At 35.8% G+C, this 21,941-nt stretch overlaps 1 protein-coding gene across 6 annotated transcripts in view; it reads left to right on the top strand.

Annotated features, from left to right (window-relative positions):
* Positions 1–21,941, top strand: part of CRPPA (CDP-L-ribitol pyrophosphorylase A) — a 379,242-nt gene that overhangs the window by 114,414 nt on the left and 242,887 nt on the right. For all 6 annotated transcript variants that reach the window (XR_010158347.1, XM_003318327.5, XM_009452696.4 and 3 more), the window contains one exon: positions 5,468–5,513. Coding sequence is in view for 5 of the 6 variants with exons in the window: in XM_003318327.5 (XP_003318375.1) it covers positions 5,468–5,513 (46 nt within the window). In the remaining variant the exon portion in view is untranslated. The remainder of the gene's footprint in view (positions 1–5,467; positions 5,514–21,941) is intronic.

Below are 21,941 nucleotides of genomic sequence, written 5' to 3'. Positions count from 1 at the left end.
AATTCTAAGACTCCAAAATATTGACATGTTTGAAGTATTGCCTGGTAGAGAAAATTTATGCGGTAAAGAAATTTTATGCAATATTACTCTTCATTTAAGGACAACCTAAAATGTCTGCCTCTGCTGGGTTAACTATCATCAACCCAGCAGGCAAACATTTTATTCATCCTTTTCTATATATGGCTCAGTGATATTTATGAGGATTTTTGGCAATTAGCAGTTAGATGTTTCATTAAAGGTCCTGACCCACATTTCTTTAGAACTTCTTTGGCTGTCTGGCAGACCTAATTTGAAGACCAAGAAAAAAGGTGGAAACTCTAAGGCGTTTTATTGCTACTGACATGTCAATAATCCCTGGTCTCACTTTTGACATCTTTGGGGCTGTGATTATTTACCTCTTTTGCATGTTCTGAGCCCTCATCAAGTTTGTAAAGCACTCTTGAGATCTGTGGATGAAAAGGAAGCAGCACATTACTCTCTGAATGTTACATTCCATCTTCAGTGTTTCCTTTTTGGTGAGGTGTTTATATTTCTCTGTTCTCTCCAGCAAGAGTGTTAGTCCTCAGGTACATCTTGATGCTCTGCTCCCCTTTTATGTGCAACAAATATCAGTGCACGCTAACCTGATTGGCCTTTCCACACAGTGCTTCTCTTGGTTCCACTGGTGAGTCCCTTTTTAGGGACATTGTTGTGGGTTCAACTGTCCCCTAAAAAAGTCTGTTCAAGTCCTAATCCGTGGCACCTGTGAATGTGACCTTATTTGGAAATAGTGTCTTTGCAGATATAATCAAGTTAAGACGAGGTCCTGCTGGAATAGGGTAGACCCTAAAGCTAATATGACTAATATCTGTACTAGAATAGAAGAGACACAGATACAGGGAGAAGGCCATGTGATGATGGAGGTGGATATTGGAGTGACACATCTGCAAGCCAAGGAATGGCAGGGGTTGCCAGCCATCACCAGAAGCTAGGAAGAGGCTGGAAAGAATTCTTCCCAAAAGCTTTCAGAGGGTCCTACTTGTATCTTGATTTCGGATGTCTAGTCTCCAGACTGTGAGAGAATATACATTTTTTTGTTTGTTTGTTTTTGACGGAGTCTTGCTCTGTCATCAGGTTGGAGTGCAGTGGCACAATCTTGGCTCACTGCAACCTCCGACTCCCTGGTTCAAGCAATTCTCCCGCCTCAGTCTCCCGAGTAGCTGGGACTACAGGTGCTTGCCACCACAGGCGCTTGCCACCACACTCAGCTAATTTTTGTATTTTTAGTAGAGACGGGGTTTCACCATGTTGGCCTGGATGGTCTTGATCTCCTGACTTTGTGATCTGCCCGTCTTGGCCTCCCAAAGTGCTGGGATTACAGGCGTGACCCACCGCCACCGTGCCCAGCCAAATTTCTGTTGTTTGAAGCTTGCCAGTTTGTAGTAATTCACTGTAGCAGTCCTGGGAAACACACGCTGAAAGGGCAATCCCCCCCTAGAAATCAGCATCATAGCATCACTTTCCACATGGAATGGAAGTAGAGAGCTCTACTCTTATGAATGAGATTTGAATAATGCCATGCTTCAAAGGGAGCTTGGACCCTAAAAGGCCTGTCATGCTGTGGATTGGGGAAAATGTCTTACAGGTAGACGTTATAAGCGTTTTTTGTTTGTTTGTTTTTTGGTATCACATTTTTTTCCCTGTTAACTGAGGTGATACTAGAATGCAAATATTGCTGTTGTTTTCAGGGTCCCTATTTTCTCTTTCTGCCTCTTGTCTCATCTTTGACTTCTTTTTTTGGTATTTTCATAGCTAATTATTTAACCCCTTTTGATTACATTGTAAGATTTGTCATTAGGCTTTTAATTTTGTGATCTTATTTTGTATGATGAAAGTATTTGTTTTACACAACAATGGAGTTTATGCTTTGAAATTAGTGTCCTAATTCTACACTAACTCCAAAGATGCTGCCTTTAAAAAGAAAAATGTATCTGAAAAGTTCTAGTACAATTATGCTAAACTGGTACTGGACTCAGATGGCATGGCCATGTACTTGAAACATGATTCAAAAATCTGACAGTAAAAGACATATTTGGACATAATTGAGGCATTTTATTACCATGTAACAGTGTAAGGCAAAGGAGGATCCTGAAACATGGAGCAATACACCTTCCCTTTCCCCTGAAAAGTCAGGGAGTTCACTTCACATTGATTTAAAGGCCGACTTGAAATTTCTGAGGACTGCACGTAGTACTAGAATTTCAGTAGCCACCAGAAATCCTAGGAGGATTATTTTGTATTTTATTTTATTTAATTAATTAATTTTTTTGAGATGGAGTCTTGCTCTGTCACCCAGGCTGGAGTGCAGTGGCAAGATCTCAGCTCACTGCAACCTCTGCCTCCTGGGTTCAAGTGATTCTCCTGCCTTAGCCTCCCAAATAGCTAGGACTATAGGTGCAGGCCACCATGCAAGGCTGATTTTTGTATTTTTAGTAGAGACGGGGTGTCACTACGTTGGCCAGGCTGGTCTGTATTTTGTATTTTATAAATACATTTTGGTAAAAGTAAAAGGTAAACATTCTGGCTTGATGTCACCTTCCTGTGCTAGCTCTTCTGGGGTCTGGAGATAATATCAGCTTTTTTTTCTTTCAAATCAACATGCCGGGTAGAAAATGGCCATGGTACCCCACTACCCCCACCAGGGCGATAAGCACTGAGGAGTACAGAACTGGTTCTGGGAGTAGGGATCAGCTGTCATGATTTCCTGGAGTAGTCTTGCTTTGACAGGCCCAAGCAAACACTCTTATTTTGATGAGATTTCATCTAGTCTGCATAACAACTTGAGTCCCTTTAATTTAGAGTTGTACCATATTTTTGACCCCATTTACTTTTAATTAACTTGGTCTCTTACTATACTGTACAGACTTAATTGAACAGACATCTTGTTTCTAAATGTCAAAACCATCTTCAAGCCATACAAGATTGATAACCAGTTAGTGAAGAAATTTAACCACTGTGTTCTGTTGTCTGAATGTGCTTTTTTAGGAGTTTCTGAAGTTTTTGTGTAATCACAATATTATGGGAATGATTGACTTTTGAGGATTCCTTTTGTTGGGGAATACATTTTTTTAAGGTCCAAGTATTTCAGCATCTGTTTAAAAACAAAAGAAACAAAGTAGTCTCTATTTGGTTTTTGTAATTTCAAAAACACAATATGGTGACATTGTTTCTCTTCAGATATTTTTATATAGTTATCCAGCATTTTATATAGGTATCCAGAAAAGAATATTTTCTATATGTATATGATTGGTAAGGAAATAAGTTCTGAAAAATCTATACCTAATAAACATTCTATTATCTTTGAAATGTAAGTTTTGCCTATTTATTGTGAAGGGAAAGATGGGAGAACATTATGTGTCACCTTAAGTTATTGGAGATAGTGGCCAACTGGCTGTGTTCTGAAAGTTTTTTTTTTTTTTTTTTTACTATTTTATGTCTCAACACAGAAACAAGAACAACATGTAGACGTGATAGGAATGAGAAATTCCCACCGTATTATTACCTTACCGTGCCTATGAAATTGGAATTTTTATCCTCCAGATTAGCTAACTACTAGATTTGTACAGAAACTTTGTTTAGTGAAGTGGGCTACTGCACTTCTATCCAAATTAGATTCCTCTGCTATTCCTTTATCCTGGCAGGTAAATCCTGGACCAAAACTATACCTTACTATCCAGAAATAAAGTAGCAGCTAACTTGGTAACACAGACAAAAAGTTGTTCAAGCAGTTCAACCAATCTATTAAAATGTGAAATGCTATAGTATTTCTAAAACAAGCACATGCCAACCAAAACTAGTGAATTTTAAAGTACTTTTAGCCTTATTTTTTCCTACATAGCTAACGTACTTCAAAAGCAGTGTGGCTGGAAAATGTTGTAATTCTCAATTGATGGGTTATTCATTTTTTCCATCTAACTTTTACAGCAAGATGGGTTGTCCTTATTTTAATTAAAAAAAACCAACACCCTGACAATGAGTATTGAAGTTCCTTTTGTTCTGTTAGCATGATCGGTAGTCTTCCTTTGACCTTGCACAATACTTTATAATGAAAAATTACTTAAGAAAATCAGTCCTGTAGTGATGAGAAAGAACTTCAATCCTCTAATTTTCTGGTTTTCAGACTGTGCTCACTAGAGCCTCAGGGGCCACCTGAAGAAGAGGAAAGGTTCTGTGCAGGTGAAATTCCAACCCAACACTTGGCACTCACCTAGTTCAGCTCATTTTTTCTCTCTTTTGTTTGATTGTGCTTCTGTGTGCTATTTCAGCTGAGTTTAGGCATGGTGAGGTAATAATATGGTAGGAATTTCTCAAAGTGGGTTTTTAGAACACTTGCATCATAAATATCTAGGTGCTTGAATGTAGCTTTTAAGACCTTATAAAAGCTTATTTATACTGTGTCATTATTTACTATGTATTTCAGCTCTGTGATATAGAATTAATTCTGCAACACAATGCACTTACATGTTCTGTACCTGAGCTCACTGGATGGGGGTCTGTGAAGTATCTGCCATAGGACAGACACATGCCATGTTGGCAGGTTACATTACAAGGAACAGATTACAATTATGAGGAGGTTGCTTTTTTTTTTTTTTTTTTTTTGAGACTGAGTCTCGCTCTGTAGCCCAGGCTGGAGTGCAGTGGCGCAATCTCGGCTCACTGCAAGCTCCGCCTCCCGGGTTCACGCCATTCTCCTGCCTCAGCCTCCCGAGTAGCTGGGACTACAGGCGCCCGCCACCGCGCCTGGCTAATTTTTTGCATTTTTAGTAGAGACGGGGTTTCACCGTGTTATCTAAGATGGTCTCGATCTCCTGACCTTGTGATCCGCCCGCCTCGGCCTCCCAAGAGGTTGCATATTTTTAAGGAAAGATCATCATTGTTCTTAGACACATGGTGGTACCCTATAGGCTCTTTCTATTTTGGCCACATTTTTAATAAAAATCTTACAAGGTGAATCTTATCTAGGTTCATACGGATATATGTAATTCAGAAGGAAGTCCCTCTTAACATAAATTGACCTTTCAGAATTATTTCAGCTAAGAATGTAACTCAGTGACTTTTTTGTTATACAGAGACTTCCACCCTACCTTTTTTTCTCTAGTATAAAACCTCGTTTTTATGCAGTCATGTTAACACTGTTGTTTAAATGCTACCACATTTTCTTTAAGTATAATACTTGAGTTACATTAAGATTTCGGTAACAACTGCCACATAATATCTTAATTTATTCAAAGATTTAAAAACAAATCAGCCATTTGTAGAAATAGAATATATTTTATGTGAATTTGCTGATGCTTTTCTAATTGAGAAAATGTCAGTATTACATGTTTATAGCTTCTGAAAAATCAAGAATTTCCTTGGGGGCATTATTTTATTGCTTGCACATTCCTTCCTGCTCTGTTAAGTCTAATGAAGTTTATCTGTCCTTTAGGTGACCTACAAACGAGATCTCTATGCGGCTGAATCGATTATTAAGGGTATGTTTGGCCTTATGACTGTCAGTTCCTGTGTTTCAAAAATGTAAGCCAGTTTGGAATTTCTCATGACAGTTTAAATCCCAGCAATCTCAAAAGCAGAAAAGCCTGTAGGCCAAGGTCTCTGATTTGTTTTTTGAAAATAATTACATTTTATGTGTTTCATGCTAGAGAAATAGCAGTTATTATGATACCACATTGATTTTAATTTTTATAAAGGAAATACTTTATTAACTTGAGGGAAGTATGGGACATTGATACTATTAGAAGGAAAATAGCAAAACCTGATTTTAATAATTTTGTAAAGGTCTCACCTCATTTTTACTATTAAGAGGACTGCCCTCTCCCCTTAACAGTGTCATATCGGTACATTAGATAGCATCTTCCATGTGAGAAACATTGTTTTTCCTAACTGGAGAAATTAGGCTGGACAGAGTGATTTTTAAAATTTCTTTTGGGTTCTGACAATGACTGCAATATTGTAATTGTAGATATCATATGTGTGATAACTCTTTTTTAGTTCTTTTTCATCTCCGACTCAAAGATCCCAGCTAAATAGAGGTAGTTTATTTAATAAGCAACAAGTATTTGTTATTTTGCTTAACACTGTGCAAGGAATGTAATTAAGATGCATTAGGGACAGTCTGTCTGTATTTTTGTAGCCTGTTATTTAAGTCAGCTTTCTCAGTCTTGGCACTATACTGGCATTTTAGTCTGGAAAATTCTAAGTCGTGTGGACTGTTTTGTGCATTACAAGTTGTTTAGCAGCATGCCTGGCCTCTGCTCACAAGCTGCTGGAAGTACCCGTCCCTCACTCCCCTTCCCCTGGTTTTGACAGTCAAAGATGTTTCCTGATATTGCCAAATGTTCCCTAGGGATAAAAACATCTCCACTAATAGAGAACCACTATTTTAAAATATGGACTGCTAGCAAAATCGGAGATGTTCACCCCAATCCTGAAACACATGTGATGCTTTACAGTGTGTTAGTAACTGATTTCTTTGAGGATAGATTATGGCTAGAACTACATGCTCAGGTTTTCATTGAGAGGTCAACTTCCAAATTCAAACTTTTTTCGAAGTAGAAAAATGTACTGAACCTGCATTCTGAGTGCATCAATTTATTAAAAAATTTTGGGAAACCCTATTTAACCATCAACAGACTTCACATTCAGAAAATGAAAATTTTTTCTCTGATCATGACAATGTATTTGTGGTTTACCCTCAAGTTCTTTGTCCTTCAAGGATATGTTGTTTTAAACTATTAATGTACTATAACTTATGCATCTGTTTGTGTGTATGTAAACAGATCATTTATAGCTATAAATCAAAATCTTGACATATTTACATATCAACCAAGCAATGTGTAAACATTACTCTGGAAAAGTCGGCTGAACGATGATGTGGTCGGTCGTGTCCTCAACACAAGGAAATATAAAACTCAGTTTGGTTTCTTCACAGAGCTTTGTATGTACTACGTAGGAAAAATAGAAATGACTTTTTTTTTGTCGACAATTGGTAGTTCGACTGAGGAATATAATTGTAATACTTGGCCTATATATTATCAGAGGCTTCTTAAAAATGTAAAAACCTATACTGCAAGTGTTATTGCAGGGGCTATGACTTTGGAAATTGTTTGCAGAAATGGCTTTTGTCTATGTAATAGGTTGTGGTCTGCTACTTTTATTTTTTAAGTATTTAAAACATGTTCTACTTTTATTCTTAGGGAAGATAAATCCGACCTGCCTAGTGTAAACAGCTCATTTAGGTCAACAAACTTTTAGTTTCCTTATATTTTAGGGTTTGTATATCTAATAACTTCCCAGGAGATTCTGATGCTTCTGGTACACTTTGAGGATCAGTGCTCTGGGGCCTTTCTACTCTCAGTGAGTGCTCTAGACCAGCAGCATTGTGATTACCTGAGGACTAGAATCTCAGGCCCCACCGCATTCAATCAGAATCTACATTTTAACAGGAGCTCTGGTTGATTAGTTTGTACATTAAATTCCAGACATCTTCCTCTAGGCTGCTCCTCAGTCTTTTATAGATTTATTTCTAAATAATATATTTATTGCATTAAGAGCTTTAAGTCTTACGATGCTCTCCCAGCTGCAAATGCTTGTTTGCTCACCTGAGATTACCCCTTCCATTTATGACTTGTACTCAAGGCTATCTCTGATAGTAGAAATGCCTCTCTGGGCATAGGAAAGAGAGAACTCTTGGATTAAAAAAAATTCCGAAGTGTAATATAGTGTATAGCCTACTATGAGAGCTGTATATTTACCTGTAGGCATTTTCCTAGTGTATTAATCAGGGTTGTTTAGAGAAACAGAACCAGTAGGATATACAGAGATATAGATAAGATGCATACATAGATTTATTATGAGGGATTGGCTCACGTGATGATGGAGGCTAAGTCCCACGATCTGCCAGCTGTAAGCTGGAGGCCCAGGAAAGCCAGTGGTAGAGTTCCAGTACAAACCCAAAGGCCTGAGAACCAGGGGAGTCAAGGGTGTAAATCCCAGTCAGAGTCCCAAGAAGACCCAGAACCTGTCTCTGCTTTAGAAGGGAGAATCTGCCTTTCCTTTGCCTTTTTGTTCTGTTCAGGACCTCAGTGGATTGGATGATGCTCCCACACTTCAGTGAGGATGATCTTCTAAGTCTTCCAATGGAAATGTTAATCTGTTCTGGAAACACCCTCATAGGCACACTCAATAATAATGTTTTACCAGCTAATTGGGGATCCCTTAGCCAGATGTAATTGACACATAAAATTAACCATTTTTATGACACATAAAATTAACCATGTTCAAAGTATTTTCCTAGGCACTATTACCATTACACAGCATTAATTGGGCACTTACTTTGTGCTGGGCATTATTTGAAGCATTTTATGTATTTTATCTCTATCTCTTATTTCTTCAAGAACTTGATGTTGTATTATAGTAGTGTTATTGTTTTCATATAATAGGGTATTTGAGAGTTCTAAAGCAAATGCTGACTTGGGAAAGAGAATGTTAACCACAAGTCTCTGCCTTAGGCAGTTTGCTCTTTTTATATTTCTATTCCTTTTTTTCCCTCCCTTAAATAGAGATTGTACAAATTCCCTTATCTGAAACCTTTGGGCTATATATGTCTTAGAATTTGGAATAATTTGTACTTCTAGAAGCTACTTCAGTACATCACATGTTATAATATCTTTATTGCATTAAGAGCTTTAAGTCTTACGATGCTCTCCCAGATGCAAATGCTTGTTTGCTCACCTGAGATTACCCCCTCCATTTATGACTTGTATTCAAATTGTCTCTGATAGTAGAAATGCCTCTCTGGGCATAGGAAAGAGAGAACTCTTGGATTAAAAAAAAATTCCAAAATATAACAGAGCATATAGCGTACTATGAGAGCTGTATATTTACCTGTAGGCATTTTCCTAGTGTATTAAACAGGGTTATTTAGAGAAACAGAACCAGCAGGATATACAGAGATATAGATAGGATGTATACATAGATTTATTTTGAGGGATTGGCTCATGTGATGATGGAGGCTAAGTCCCACGATCTGCCAGCTGCAAGCTGGAGGCCCAGGAAAGCCAGTGGTAGAGTTCCAGTACAAACCCAAAGGTGGGATTTTGTATCCTACCACAAGGTGAAATTTTAGATGCATAAATGTTTATGCTAAATGCAGTAATAAAGGCTATAGAGCTTCTAAGCCAGTTCAAGTTCAGGACTGATTTTACCTGCAAATTTATATAAAAACAATTGTTTATTATGGTTTTAAGAACTTTTTGGATTTCAGCATTGCCTGCAACACTGTATTACCTGTTTTAGATTGTGATTCAATGAAGGTGGAAAGAATGTCTAATTTTTATGTTGCATCCCCTAACATTTAGTTGAATTGAATTGCATAATAGGCTAACAGATGCAGCTGCAGTTTTTCCCTAGAATCTAAGGGAATTTATGGCCCTTCTCTCCTGCCTTACCACTCTGCCTGCTCCTGACACATGCTTATAGGGAACTAGAATATCTATCACTATATCATTTTTTTTCCTTTTAAAACATAGAAATGGTATAGTATTTGAGCATTCTTTGTCAAGATTTAAAACCAAGACTTGGAGGACATTGGACTCATGCTAGGTGCCTTATATGTTATCTCACTTATTCTTTACAATAACGCTGTAAGATATATACATTGCTCTCATTTTGCAGTTGGGAAACCTGACCTAGGTTACTTTCCTCTGGGTCACACGGTTAGTAAGAGCAAGATCCATTATTTAAGCTCAGGTCTCCATTGTCTTTAAGTTCGACTCGACTCTAGGATATGTCCATTTTGTACCTCTGATTCACATAGCTACTCCTGCTGCCTGCTAAAGCAGATGCTGGATTCAAGAGCTCTCTCTTGGGTGAGTACATCAGTGGTTTATAAAGTTCAGCTTGCCTAGCTCTGATTCCTCTGAGTTGAAAACTATACCTTCAGCTGATGTGATGAAGAATAATCCTATAAGTAAGACAGAAAATTTTCTCTCCCAGTGTTTTCCTAAGCACATAGTACAGTCTTCTAGAAAGTGTTTGTTACTGGCATCACAGGTGTGTGAAAAGCATATAATGTTGTAATGACAGATTTCTAGACATGCTCAGAAAAAATAATAAAATTCCAAATCAAAATAATTGTTTTAAAATGATTTGGGGTACTGTTTAATTGTTTTTTTTTTCTGTTGTTGTTAATTCTGGTAGTTGATGTTCATTATCTAGACATAACAGATTTCCTTTCTAGGATGGAACTTTTTTTGTTCTGTGATGAGTGCTTCATGTTTGTTTTTTTTTAAGTGTCCTTCCTGAGCTGTTTTTTCTCTCAAATAACAGTTATTCCTGGTCAACAAATTGTATTCTATTAAAGTAACTATTTTGTTGTTTACTTAGTTTGTTTTCAGGTGCTAGAAAACATTTCTAGGATAAATATCATGTGTCATGTTTTGCAAGAACATTTTGTACTCCAAAATTTACTTGTCACCAAAGTAGCCTGTGTGTTTTGGTCCATCTTAATTTATGTTCAAGTCAACATCTTTGGTTTAGTATGGGAATTTTGATGTTAGGAGAAAAACGAATATTCTTTCATTGGTATTTGGTGTAGGTTTGCTAACTTCAAGGCATGCTTTTGACTAGAATCTCCAAATTGTGGTAGATAGCAAGTCTCCAAATCTGATTTTTATCTTATGTTTTTAGGTAATTTTAAAGCTTAATTTATTTTAGCATCAGTGTGTTTATATGTATTTCCATTTATGGTAAACTATTTGAAAAAACATGTATAGAAAGTGATAGTTTCATTTGTCTTTCAGAGTCTATTAAAATATAATTAATTACAAATTTGTTAAAACTATAAAAAAAAATTCGTAATAATCCCTTTTCTTAGGCAGAGGGTTGGATTTGGTTGTTGTTCTTTAATGTTTAACTCATTCAGGCTTCTACTGTGAGTGAAATTTAAAACAATTTTCTACAGAGTAGTATGATTAATTGGTACAACAAGACACTGGACTGACTGATAAGTTTGTAAATATCCACTTAACAAAGAGGTATTGTAGTTTTGTCGCCCAAGCTGGTTGAGCCCACCCAAGTCTGCTCTGCATGCTCAGATGAACCCAAATGGTTAAAGTGGTAACAGATGCCAGTGGTAACATACTTTATATAGATTTGCATAAGCCATACAAACGGTTCCAACCCACACTTGATTTAGTATGCTGACCATATCCTGGCATGAAGGTCAGTATTCTAAGAGTTTCTAAGAAAAGCCCCAGTGGAATTTCTAAATAAACTATTGCATTTATTTTCTACCTCCATTCTTCATCTACTTAATATATTCAATATTGTGGCTAAAGAGTACTTTTAAAATTTTATTTTATTCTTTCTTGGTTATACTTGTACAAACCCAAGTAAGTTTGTGCTACAAAACTGCCTCATGGTGCCTGTTTTCATATATGGTTGTGTGTATTAAAAAAGAGGAAAAATAGGTAAAATTGGAAATCCATTTCATCCCTTTTGGTTTTAACTGGCTTTAGTTAATCTTTTTTCCATTTATTATGTAATATTTTCCATTTGTTAGGTATTTTAAGGAAATTGATTTTCTCTGAAATTCTTGTTGGTTCAGAAACTTACATCTTATTCAGATAAGTGATACTGGTAGATTTCTTTCAATAAGTACTTAGCAACTGTCAAGTTATCCTCATGCCATATTTTGTTTATTTGTTTCGAAAAACTATACCGATAGAAGAGCAGTTAAATTCTTTTATATTTATACATTGAAAGTAGCTAAATATACTTTTAATTGGCATTGACTGCAATGAATAAAATCACATGAGAATACCTTTGGTTCAGAATTGCTGAGAACTAGGAATACTGTGTTGGAGTGTGTTTTATGCATATGCAGAAACTAGTCCCTTGATTTCTTAGTGATCCTTTAACTTTTTTACTTAAAATTATGGCATTTGAAGTGCAAGATTGTTTGTTTTTGAATCCCTTGGATCAAGTTGGAGAGATGAGGAACTTTAAATCAGGTTTTCCACATCTGTGACCAGACAACATTCCGCATCTGTGGTATGTTCTCATCAGGCTTTTTCTTGTTAAATACCCAGGGATAACACCATTTATGTTATTAGTCATGTGTTTTGGACAATGCAAAGTGACAGCTAAGATTATGTATATAGTAACCCCAAGTTTTGATGTTTCTGGCTTTGAGTATGACACTTAATTTTCCAAATTTTCAGAATAACACCATAACTTCTTTATACATAATATTTTTTGTTCTTCACTCTCTCAAAGAATACTGTGACTGTATGTTTTGTGAATCTGTGAGAACATTTGTGTCAAACTTTAATTAGTAAAAGCAGGAAGGCAGCAACAGGATTTAAGAGCAGTTTGTTCCCCTTGAAATCTTACTGTAAAAAAAAAAAGTAAATGGGAAAGTTCAATATTTGGTTCAGGATTAGGAAAAGTAGAGTTCACTTGTTTTAGTTTTACCATTTCCTTAATTTGTTGTCAGCAAAATAGTAATTTAAGCATATACAAGTAAATCTGTTGCTTTTGAAGGTCACATTGAGGTATTAAGCAACTAGTTAAATAAGACTTGATATCAGACAAAAGCCAGCCACTGACACTTCACTCTGAGGTAGGTAGTTAAAAAAAACCCAAAAAAACCCAAATGATGATATTTAAGCTCAAAGCAAATAGTACATTTGGTAAATATCCTCATGAGTCACCAACCTTGGAACTTTGCTTTTCCTTCTAACTTTTCTCTCAACTAACTTAGAGAATATATACTTTGAAAAGAAAAAAAAAGTATGGTATTGATACAGCTCTGATGAGTAGAGAACACCAGGCTTTTCATTTTGAGTGGAATTAGAAAAAATGACATGGACACACGTGGAATAGTTTTAAGGAGCAGGGAGTTTAATAGGCAAGAAAGAAGGGGAAAGAAAGCTATCATTTAGTTAGAAAACAGTCATATGCTTGACTATACCACTTACATGTAAAAACATGTGCAGGAGACAAGATGTCACATGCCTGGTCCTTACATTTAGTTCTAAGGTAGGAAACTTCATCCTATATTCAGTGACTCACTTAAAAATGTGGTTAAGATCTGATAATATTAAGTGTCTTTTAAAAATCTGCCTATGTGCCATTGTCCTCCAGTTGAAACATGCTCAGTTAGCTTCTGTGTTAGCTTTTCAGAAGACCACTTTGACCTTTCAGTGTGGGCGTGTATGGTTTTCTTGCATGTCTTTATTTGTTGTCTCCGTCCATTTATATTGTAGTAATGCCTTGTTGGTTGTCCTTCCTTTATTTACTTCCTGCCTTCCTTTTCCTAGTCTAATAGCTTCCTATTGCAAGGTGTTCAGACAAACCTTGAGTATCCTTTACAGATGAAACTTAGAGACATCAGGACTCAATAGTGGTGATTCTCTTTAATATTATTTTAAAATTCTTTCATGTGAGACAGAGAATAGACTCTAAGATTGGCTTTTGATTCAAAGAATGCAATAGAATAATGGAAGCCACTGCTCTTACTTTGAATGGATTACAACTTGAAACATCTTTTGGAAATGGCTACTTTTGGATTTGATATATTTGTTTCTTATTTCTGGAGGCACATCTAACTTTGACTCAAGAGGTCAGTACAGTGGACCATGAGGCTCGATGGAAGAATTGCATGGTGTTGAGTGTTTCCAAGAAAATTGGAGACAGATTTCTCGATATTTTGCCCACCTGCTTGAGGATCTACCTTAGTGTTTGTTTGCCTTTCTTCCATTGTTACTGAGTTTCTTGTAAAATACAAATACCATTCTTACTAGAGGTGATTAATTGATACAGGCATATGCATATTCCTTGCTCCTTAATGTGTGGTGGGTCTGTCATATGGTAAAGCAGAAGCTGTGTGTATTAGAAACTTTACGTATTACTGTTTTGTGAAATTAAATCAAAAGACCCCTGATTATATCCATTTTCTGTCTATAGAGGACAGTATACTTTCTATATACCAAGAGATCCAGTGTTCAAGGAAAGTAAGAGGAATTTTTTAAAGATACATGTGTTACTGATTAGGTTTTGGCCTCTTTTATGAACTTTGAGATTTGTACATCATTTTGCTTATGAAAGATTTTAGTTAGAATAACACTGGAATTGAACATTTATGAAACCACATTATATATAACTACATTTTGTTGAATTATGTATTCAAATGAAAAGTGGCTATATTTAGTTTGCAAATAACATTAATCAGGGAGTTGAACCCTGAAGAAATTCTGTTGCACTTAAAACTGGAGTGAAATTTGAGAAAATTTAAAAGGAGTCTGGCAGATGGATGGATATAGTCAAAACTCTGACATTCAGAATTTCAAGCTAGCTATTCCTTAATGCACCCTTCAGGGGAGATGGCTTGAATTCTAATTCTTCCTCCCTCGGTGCTATCATCAACTCCTTGAAAGAAGTAGAGGAAGAGGAAGATATTTTGCTTGGAAAAGCCTCCGTGTCTTCTCTTACTTCCTCCACTTGGACCTAATAGTACATAGCTATAGCATTGAAGAGTCCTGCACAAAAGGACAACTGACCTCCTGAGAAGTTCTGGATTAATATCATATGTGCTTCAATAAATACTAATTGTCTTTGGTATTTGAGGATGTTGTCTTCTCTAGTACACTGTGGACCAGTGAAGCAGCCAAAACTTTTAAGTTCTGTATCTGTAGCCATCAGATTTAGAGTACGGTTAAGAGAGTATTGTTAACTCATAATTGATTAATATAACTATGCAAATGAGAGACAGTATGACTTTGATTTTGGTACACAATGGCTAATGTTGTGTTAGATAAACAGCTGTCAATGAGAATTATGTTGCATGATTAGGGAGGCATGTAACAAGTACATTTCCACCATGTTTCATCTACCATAAAGTGCATAATTGAAATTTTCTACTTCCAGATGGAAATAAGTAAATGTATGTATAGCTATATTCTCAAACAGAAGTAAGGAGAAAATAATGCATGTGCCTATTGCATTAGAGTTCAGGAAAATCTGATTTTTAAAAATTGGTATGTATTTATACATATTTATGGGTACTTTGATACAATGTGTAATCAAATCAGGGTATTGAGGGTATCAATCATCTCAAACTTTTTTTTTTACTTTGAGGACATTTCACATCCTCTCTTTTAGCTATTGTAAAATATGCAATATATTGTTAACTACGAATAGTCAACCTATTAGGCTATTGAACCTTAAAACTTATTTCTTCTATCTGACTGTATGTTTGTACCCAGTAACCTCCCTTTATTTCTTTCTCCACTACCCTTCCCAGCTTCTGTTAGTCATCATTCTCTTCTTTATCTTTAAGAAATCAATTTTCTTTATCTTTCATTATGTGAGTGACAACATGCAAAATTTGTCTTTCTCTTCCTGGCCTGTATAACTTAAAATAATGACTTCCAGTTCTATCCATGTTACTGCAAATGACAGAATTTCATTCATTTTTATGACTCAGTAGTATTCAATTGTGTAGTATGCCACATTTTCTTCATTCATCCATTGATAGATGCTTAGGTTGATTTTGTATATTGGCTATTATTAAGAGTGCTGCAACAAATATTGGGGTACAGATATTCCTTTGATATGCTGAGTAGCATAGTAGTTATATTTTTAGTTTTTTGAGAAACCTCCATACTGTTTTTCATAGAGGTCTTGTATTAATTTAAATTTCCACTAGCAGCGTATAAGAGTTCCCTCTCTTCTGCATCCTCTTGCAGCATTTGTTATTTTTTGTGTTTTTGATAATAGCCCTGTAACTGGGGTGAGTTGATAACTCATGTGGTTTTGATTTACATTTTCCTGAGGATTAGTGATGTTGAACATTTGTTTTAATATACCTGTTGGCCATTCGTGTGTCATCTTGTAAGAAATGCCTATTCGTGTCCTTTGCCTACTTATTAATGGGATTACTTGTTTTTTTGCTGTTGAGTTCCTTGTATATGCTAAATATTAGTACCTTGTTGGATGAAAGTTTGCAAATATCTTCTTGTATTCAACAGATTGTCTCCTTACTCTGTTGATTTTCTTTGCTATGCAGAAGCTTTTTCCTTTAGTAAGTACTATTTCTCTATTTTTGTTCTTGTTTGTGCTTTTGGAGTCTTAGCCATAAAATGTTTTTGGACACCAATGTCCTGAAGCATTTCCTCAGCTTTCTTCCAGTTATTTTCATAGTTTTGCATCTTACATTTATATCTTTAACCTATTTTGAGTTTATTTTTGTATATGATGAGAGATAGGAGTTTAGTTTCTTTCTTCTGCATGTGGATGTCCTGTTTTCCCATTTGTCAAAGGTATGTCCTTTTCCCCATGTATATTCCTGGCACCTTTGTTGAAAATCAGTTGACTGTAAATATGTGGATTTATTTCTTGGTTCTCTATTTCATTGTATTGTCTTCTGTGTCTGTTTTAAACTAATGCTGTACTGTTTTGGTTACTATAGCTTTGGTGTATTTTGAAGTCAGGTTAGTATGATGCATCTAGCTTTGTTCTTTTTTTTCAGGATTGCTTTGGCTATTTGGGATCTATTGTGGTTCCATACACATTTCAGGATTGGTTTTTTTTTTCTATTTCTGTGAAGAATATCATTGGTATTTTGATAGGGATTGTATTGAATCTGTAGATTGCTTTGGATATAGTGTGGTCATTTTAACAATATTCTTTTGATTCATGAGCATGGATATCTTCCCATTTTTTAATGTCCTCTTCAGTTTCTTTCATTAGCATTTTGTAGTTTTTGTTGTAGAGGCCTTTGCCTCCTGGGTATTTTATTTTACTTTTTGTAGCTATTGTAAAAGGGATTGCTTTCCTGATTTCTTTTTCAGCTAGTTATTTGTATATGAAAATATGACTGATTTTTGTATGTTGAATTTTGTTTTCTGCAACCTTACTAAATATCAATTCTAAGAGTTTTTTTTGTTGGAGTCATTATGTTTTTCTAAATATAAGATTTTGTCATCTATGATAGAACAGCAATTTAATTTCTTTGCCAATTTGGATGTCTTTTATTTCTTTCTCTTGCCTGGTTGTTCTGGCTAGGACTTCCAGTACTGTGGTGGATAGGAGTAGAGAAAGTGGGCATCCTCTTCTTGTCCTCTTAGAGGAAAGGCTTTCAGCTTTTCTCCATTCAGTATAATGCTAGCTGTGGGTTTATCACATATAGCTTTTATTGTGTTGAGGTATGTCTCTCTATACCTTATTTGTTGAGAGCTTTCGTGAAAAAGGAATGCTGAATTTTATCAAATGCTTTTTCTATGTCTATTAAGAGGATCATATGGTTTTTGGCCTTTATTCTGTTAATAGTGATGTATCACATTTATGGATTTGCATATGTTGAACCATCTTGCATTCCTGGGAAAAATCCCACTTGACTGTGGTGTTTTATCTTTTGATGTGCTGCTAGATTTGGTTTGCTAATGTTTTCTTCAGGGGTTTTGTGTCTCTACTTTATTTTTATGTTGTATTCTTGTCTGGTTTTGGTATCAGGGTGATGCTTGCCTCAAAGAATGAGTTAGGAAGAATTTCCTCCTCTTCAATTTCTTGGAATAGTTTGAGGAGGATTAGTATCAGTTCTTCTTGATATGTTTGGTAGAGCTCGACAGTGAATCTATCTGGTCCTGGGCTTTTCGTTCTTGAGAGACTTTTTATTACTGATTCAATCTCGTTAATAATTATTCATCTGTTAAGTTTTTCTATTTCCTCCTCTTTCAATCTTGGTAGGTTGTATGTGTCCTGGAATTTAACAACTTCCTCTAAGTGTTCCAATTTATCAGCATATAGTTGTTCATAATAATTTCTCATGATCCTCTGTATTTCTGTAGTATCAGTTATAATGTCTCCTTGTTTGTTTCTCATTTTATTTGGTGGCTCTTTTTTTTGTTTAGTGGTTTATTGATGATGATTATTATTTTGGGGTGGTTTACAACCAAACTTCATTTTGTTGATCTTTATATTTTTTGGTTTGTTTTTATTTTTTGTTTTTGGGGATTTTTTTTTTTTTTTTTTTTTTTGAGGCAGAGTCTCACTCCTTTGCCCAGACTGGAGTGCAGTGGTGCGATATCAGCTCACTGTAACCTCCGCTTCCCCGGTTGAAGCAATTTCCTACCTCAGCCTCCTGAGTAGCTGGGATTACAGGCATGTATAACCATACCTGGCTAATTTTTGTATGTTTAGCAGAGATGGGGGTCTCACCATGTTGGCCAAGCTGGCCTCAAACTCCTGACCTCAGGTGATCCACCCACCTTGGCCTCCCAAAATGCTGGGATTACAGGTGTGAGCCACTGTGCCCAGCCTGTATTGTGTTTTCAGTCTTTATTTTGTTTAGTTGTGATCTTTCTTTCCTTCTACAAATTTTGGGTTTTTGTTTTTGTAGTTCTTTGGGTTGCATCATCAGCTTGTTATGTTACATCCTAATAAAGTTGGAATTACACTATGTTAAAGAAATTTTTAAGGCTTGTTTTATTTTTTTTTAGAATATATAGATTTAAAATAAATATTTTAGCTTGACTTAATTGATGGTTGTTACTGGCTTGAAAGAAAAATGGTTGTATTTTTTATTTCTCTAAAATAAGAATCCAGTGATAATTTCTTGATCTTTCTACCTCTGTCTTCTTTTTTAAACAGTCTTTGTTTAACACCAATTTTTATTTAAATTGATGTAAGGAAATGTATATATTAGTCTGCCTGTGCTGCCATAACAAAGTACCAAGGCTGGGTGGCTCAAACAACCAAAATTTATTTTTTCACAACTTTGGGTGTTAGAAGTCTGAGATCAAGGTTTTGGTAGGTTTCATTTCTTCTAAAGCCTCTCTCCTTGCCTTGTAGGTGGTTTCTTCATCCTTCGTCTATACATAGTCTTCCCTCTGTAGATGTCTGTGTACATATTTATTTCCTTCTTTCCTTCCCTCCCTCCCTCCCTTCCTTCCTTCCTTTCTTTTTTTCACCCAGGCTGGAGTACAGTGGTACAATCTTGGCTCACTGCAACCTCTGCTTCCCAGGTTCAAGTGATTCTCATGCCTCAGTCTTGCAAGTAGCTGGAATTACAGGCACACACCACCACGCTCAGCTAATTTCTGTATTTTTAGTAGAGACACGGTTTTGCCATATTGGCCAGGCTGGTCTTGAACTTCTGACCTCAAGCAATCCATTCGCTTTGGCCTTCCAAAGTGCTGGGATTACAGGTGTGAGCCACCACATGCCACCGTGCCCAGCCAATATTTCTTTTTCCTATAAGGGCCTACCCTAATGACCTCATCTTAGTTTAATCATCTCCCTAAAGACCATATCTCCAAATAAAGTTACGTTCTGAGGTATACTGGTGGGTAGGATTCCAACATGCTAATTTTGGGGGAAACACAGTTCAATCCATAACAATGTATGTTACTCATGATCCTAGTACAGAGCCTGGAAAATAAGTCTTGAATATCTTCTTGGTACTGTGTTCCAAAGCTTGGGATGATACTGAGAAATCATAAGCGGAGTTCAGGAGTTTGTGATCTTGTGGAAGAGAAGGACAAAAAATATACTGTAATGTAGAAACTATAATCAAAGTAAAATCAAAACACAAAACAGTGTTAGAGGAAAAAAATCTTTCAGGATGCTAACTTCACATAGATTTCAGCTAGAAATCTTAAAGTTGACAATTTTATGCTTGTGAACTTGGGCAATTTACTTGCTTTATAGACACCTTTTATTGATCTATAAAATGGGGAAAATAATTCATACTGCTTTATTGTAATCATTAGGTAAAATATATAAAAGTATCTACCACAATAAAAAGCAAAGGCAGTATTAAAAATATACAGTATGACATGAGCACTAAATAATCATAATGCATCTGCTGACTATTGAAATGATTATTGGCTATAAGGAACTGGTATGGCTCTTTTGGTGCATAATGCATAGATATCAGCTCTGAATAAACTTACAAGTGTTGTATTACATATAGATTTCTTTGTTTTTTTCTGAAACCCTATACTGAAAAGCCTTCCCTCAGGAATACTTAGATTCAATACTGCAGTGATTTCTACCTGAGTAGAAGGAGAATGCTGGGTTTGTGTTGATATATATTTGAGAGAGATACTTTTATGTATTAGAAATAGGAATTTTTGTAGTTTTGAAAGTCTCCTTGATGATTGTTGCCTGTTCATTCCTTCTCCTAGCCAACCCACATACACACCAAAATACATCTAAAACACAGGCTATAGTTATTAAAACAGATGGTACTTGAGGTGGACCTTATTGGAGAATTAGGAAATTGGTTCAGGAAATTGGTAGGAAGCGTCCGTTGATTGATGAGTAAGGTATAAGTTGATTGCTTTGTATAGCATGAGAAGAGGTAGGAATCCTATGATGAGAACCTGGGAATTATTAGTTATCTGGTAAAGAATGCTTAGACATTTGCCAGTGTAAGTTCTACAGAGAAACACCAAAGAGGAGATATAGATATGAATACAGATAAACATTTGGCTCATGAACTTATGGGGGCTGGTAAGTCCAAAATCTGAAGAGTGGATGTCTCAGGCTTTCATTTGATTGCATGAGGCTTACTATACTGTGAAGAGCCATCTGCTTTATTCATTCTACCTAGTTAAATATTAATCTCATCCCAAAACACCTTCTCAGAAACACTTAATATTTGACCAAATATCTGGGCACCCTGTGGTCCAGTCAAGTTGATACACAAATTAACCATCAGAGCCAGGAAAATTAAGTTGTACATTGTTTCTTTTTGGCATATATATATATATATATTTTTTTTTATATTATATATATATATTATATTATGTGTATATATATATATTTTTTGAGATGGAGTTTCACTCTTACTGCCTAAGCTGGAGTGCAGTGGCGCAATCTTGACTCACTGCAATCTCTGCCTCCCAGGTTCAAGCGATTCTCCTGCTCAGCCACCCAAGTAGATGGGATTACAGGCATGCACCACCATGCCCAGCTAATTTTTTGTATGTTTAATAGAAATGGGGTTTCACCTTAGCCAGGCTGGTCTTGAACTCCTGACCTCAGGTGATCCACCTACCTCAGCTTCCCAAAGTGCTGGGATTACAGTCATGAGCTACCGCGCCTGGCCAACATAATTTTAACTGACAATTATATACATACCTTTACCATTTAGAGGTTCTCAGACATGGGCTGAGGTATTAACAGAAAAATTTGGGCTCCTTAACTAATGCTTACGGTTTTCAATACAAGTCTATAGACTTTCTTATATTCTGGCATGAATTTTCTCTCTGTTAAATCACATCAAACTATGTGACCTTTAAATGCTGTAGACAAAAAAAAAGAGTTATTCATTATAAATCAGAGTATATGTTGAAATTATTTTGGGGGGACCTTACTTGTTATGACATCAATATTTTGCCATCTGCCACTGGCCTTTTAGGAATTTTTTAGAAGCTGCTTAAAAAATAGGATAGTGTAAAAACTAAAACTCAGAGGCTAATATCAGTCTAATATCAGTCAAGCTGACAGGTCATGTATCATTTAATGTTAAATCTAAATATTTTATAATTTATTCCCAGTCTATTTTCAGGGAGAGACAAAAGACTAGATTTTTATATTTGTACAATTCTGGGTTGTAAAATGATTTTGTGGTTCCCCTCAATATTTTTACTTCAACCCCTGAAATTTTCTAGGAAGTGCTTTATTAATAGAACAGATTAAGAATTCTGAAGGCTTCTATTTTTGTTTTGATTTCATTAACCTCAAGGTAGTTGTTATGTACTTTGTTTTCTTTGAGAAAATTATCAGTATTAATCATATGTTTGGAAAGAATTTTGTGCTTCATGAAAAAATTAATTTTAAATATTTTGTGTGCCTTTTCTCCTCTCATTTAGTTTGGGGATCCTAGAATA

The sequence above is a fragment of the Pan troglodytes genome, chromosome 6 (assembly GCF_028858775.2).
Source record: "Pan troglodytes isolate AG18354 chromosome 6, NHGRI_mPanTro3-v2.0_pri, whole genome shotgun sequence".
NCBI lineage: Eukaryota > Metazoa > Chordata > Mammalia > Primates > Hominidae > Pan > Pan troglodytes.
The sequence above is the reverse complement of the archived record's forward strand: the minus strand, read 5'-3'. Positions and strand labels throughout refer to the sequence as shown.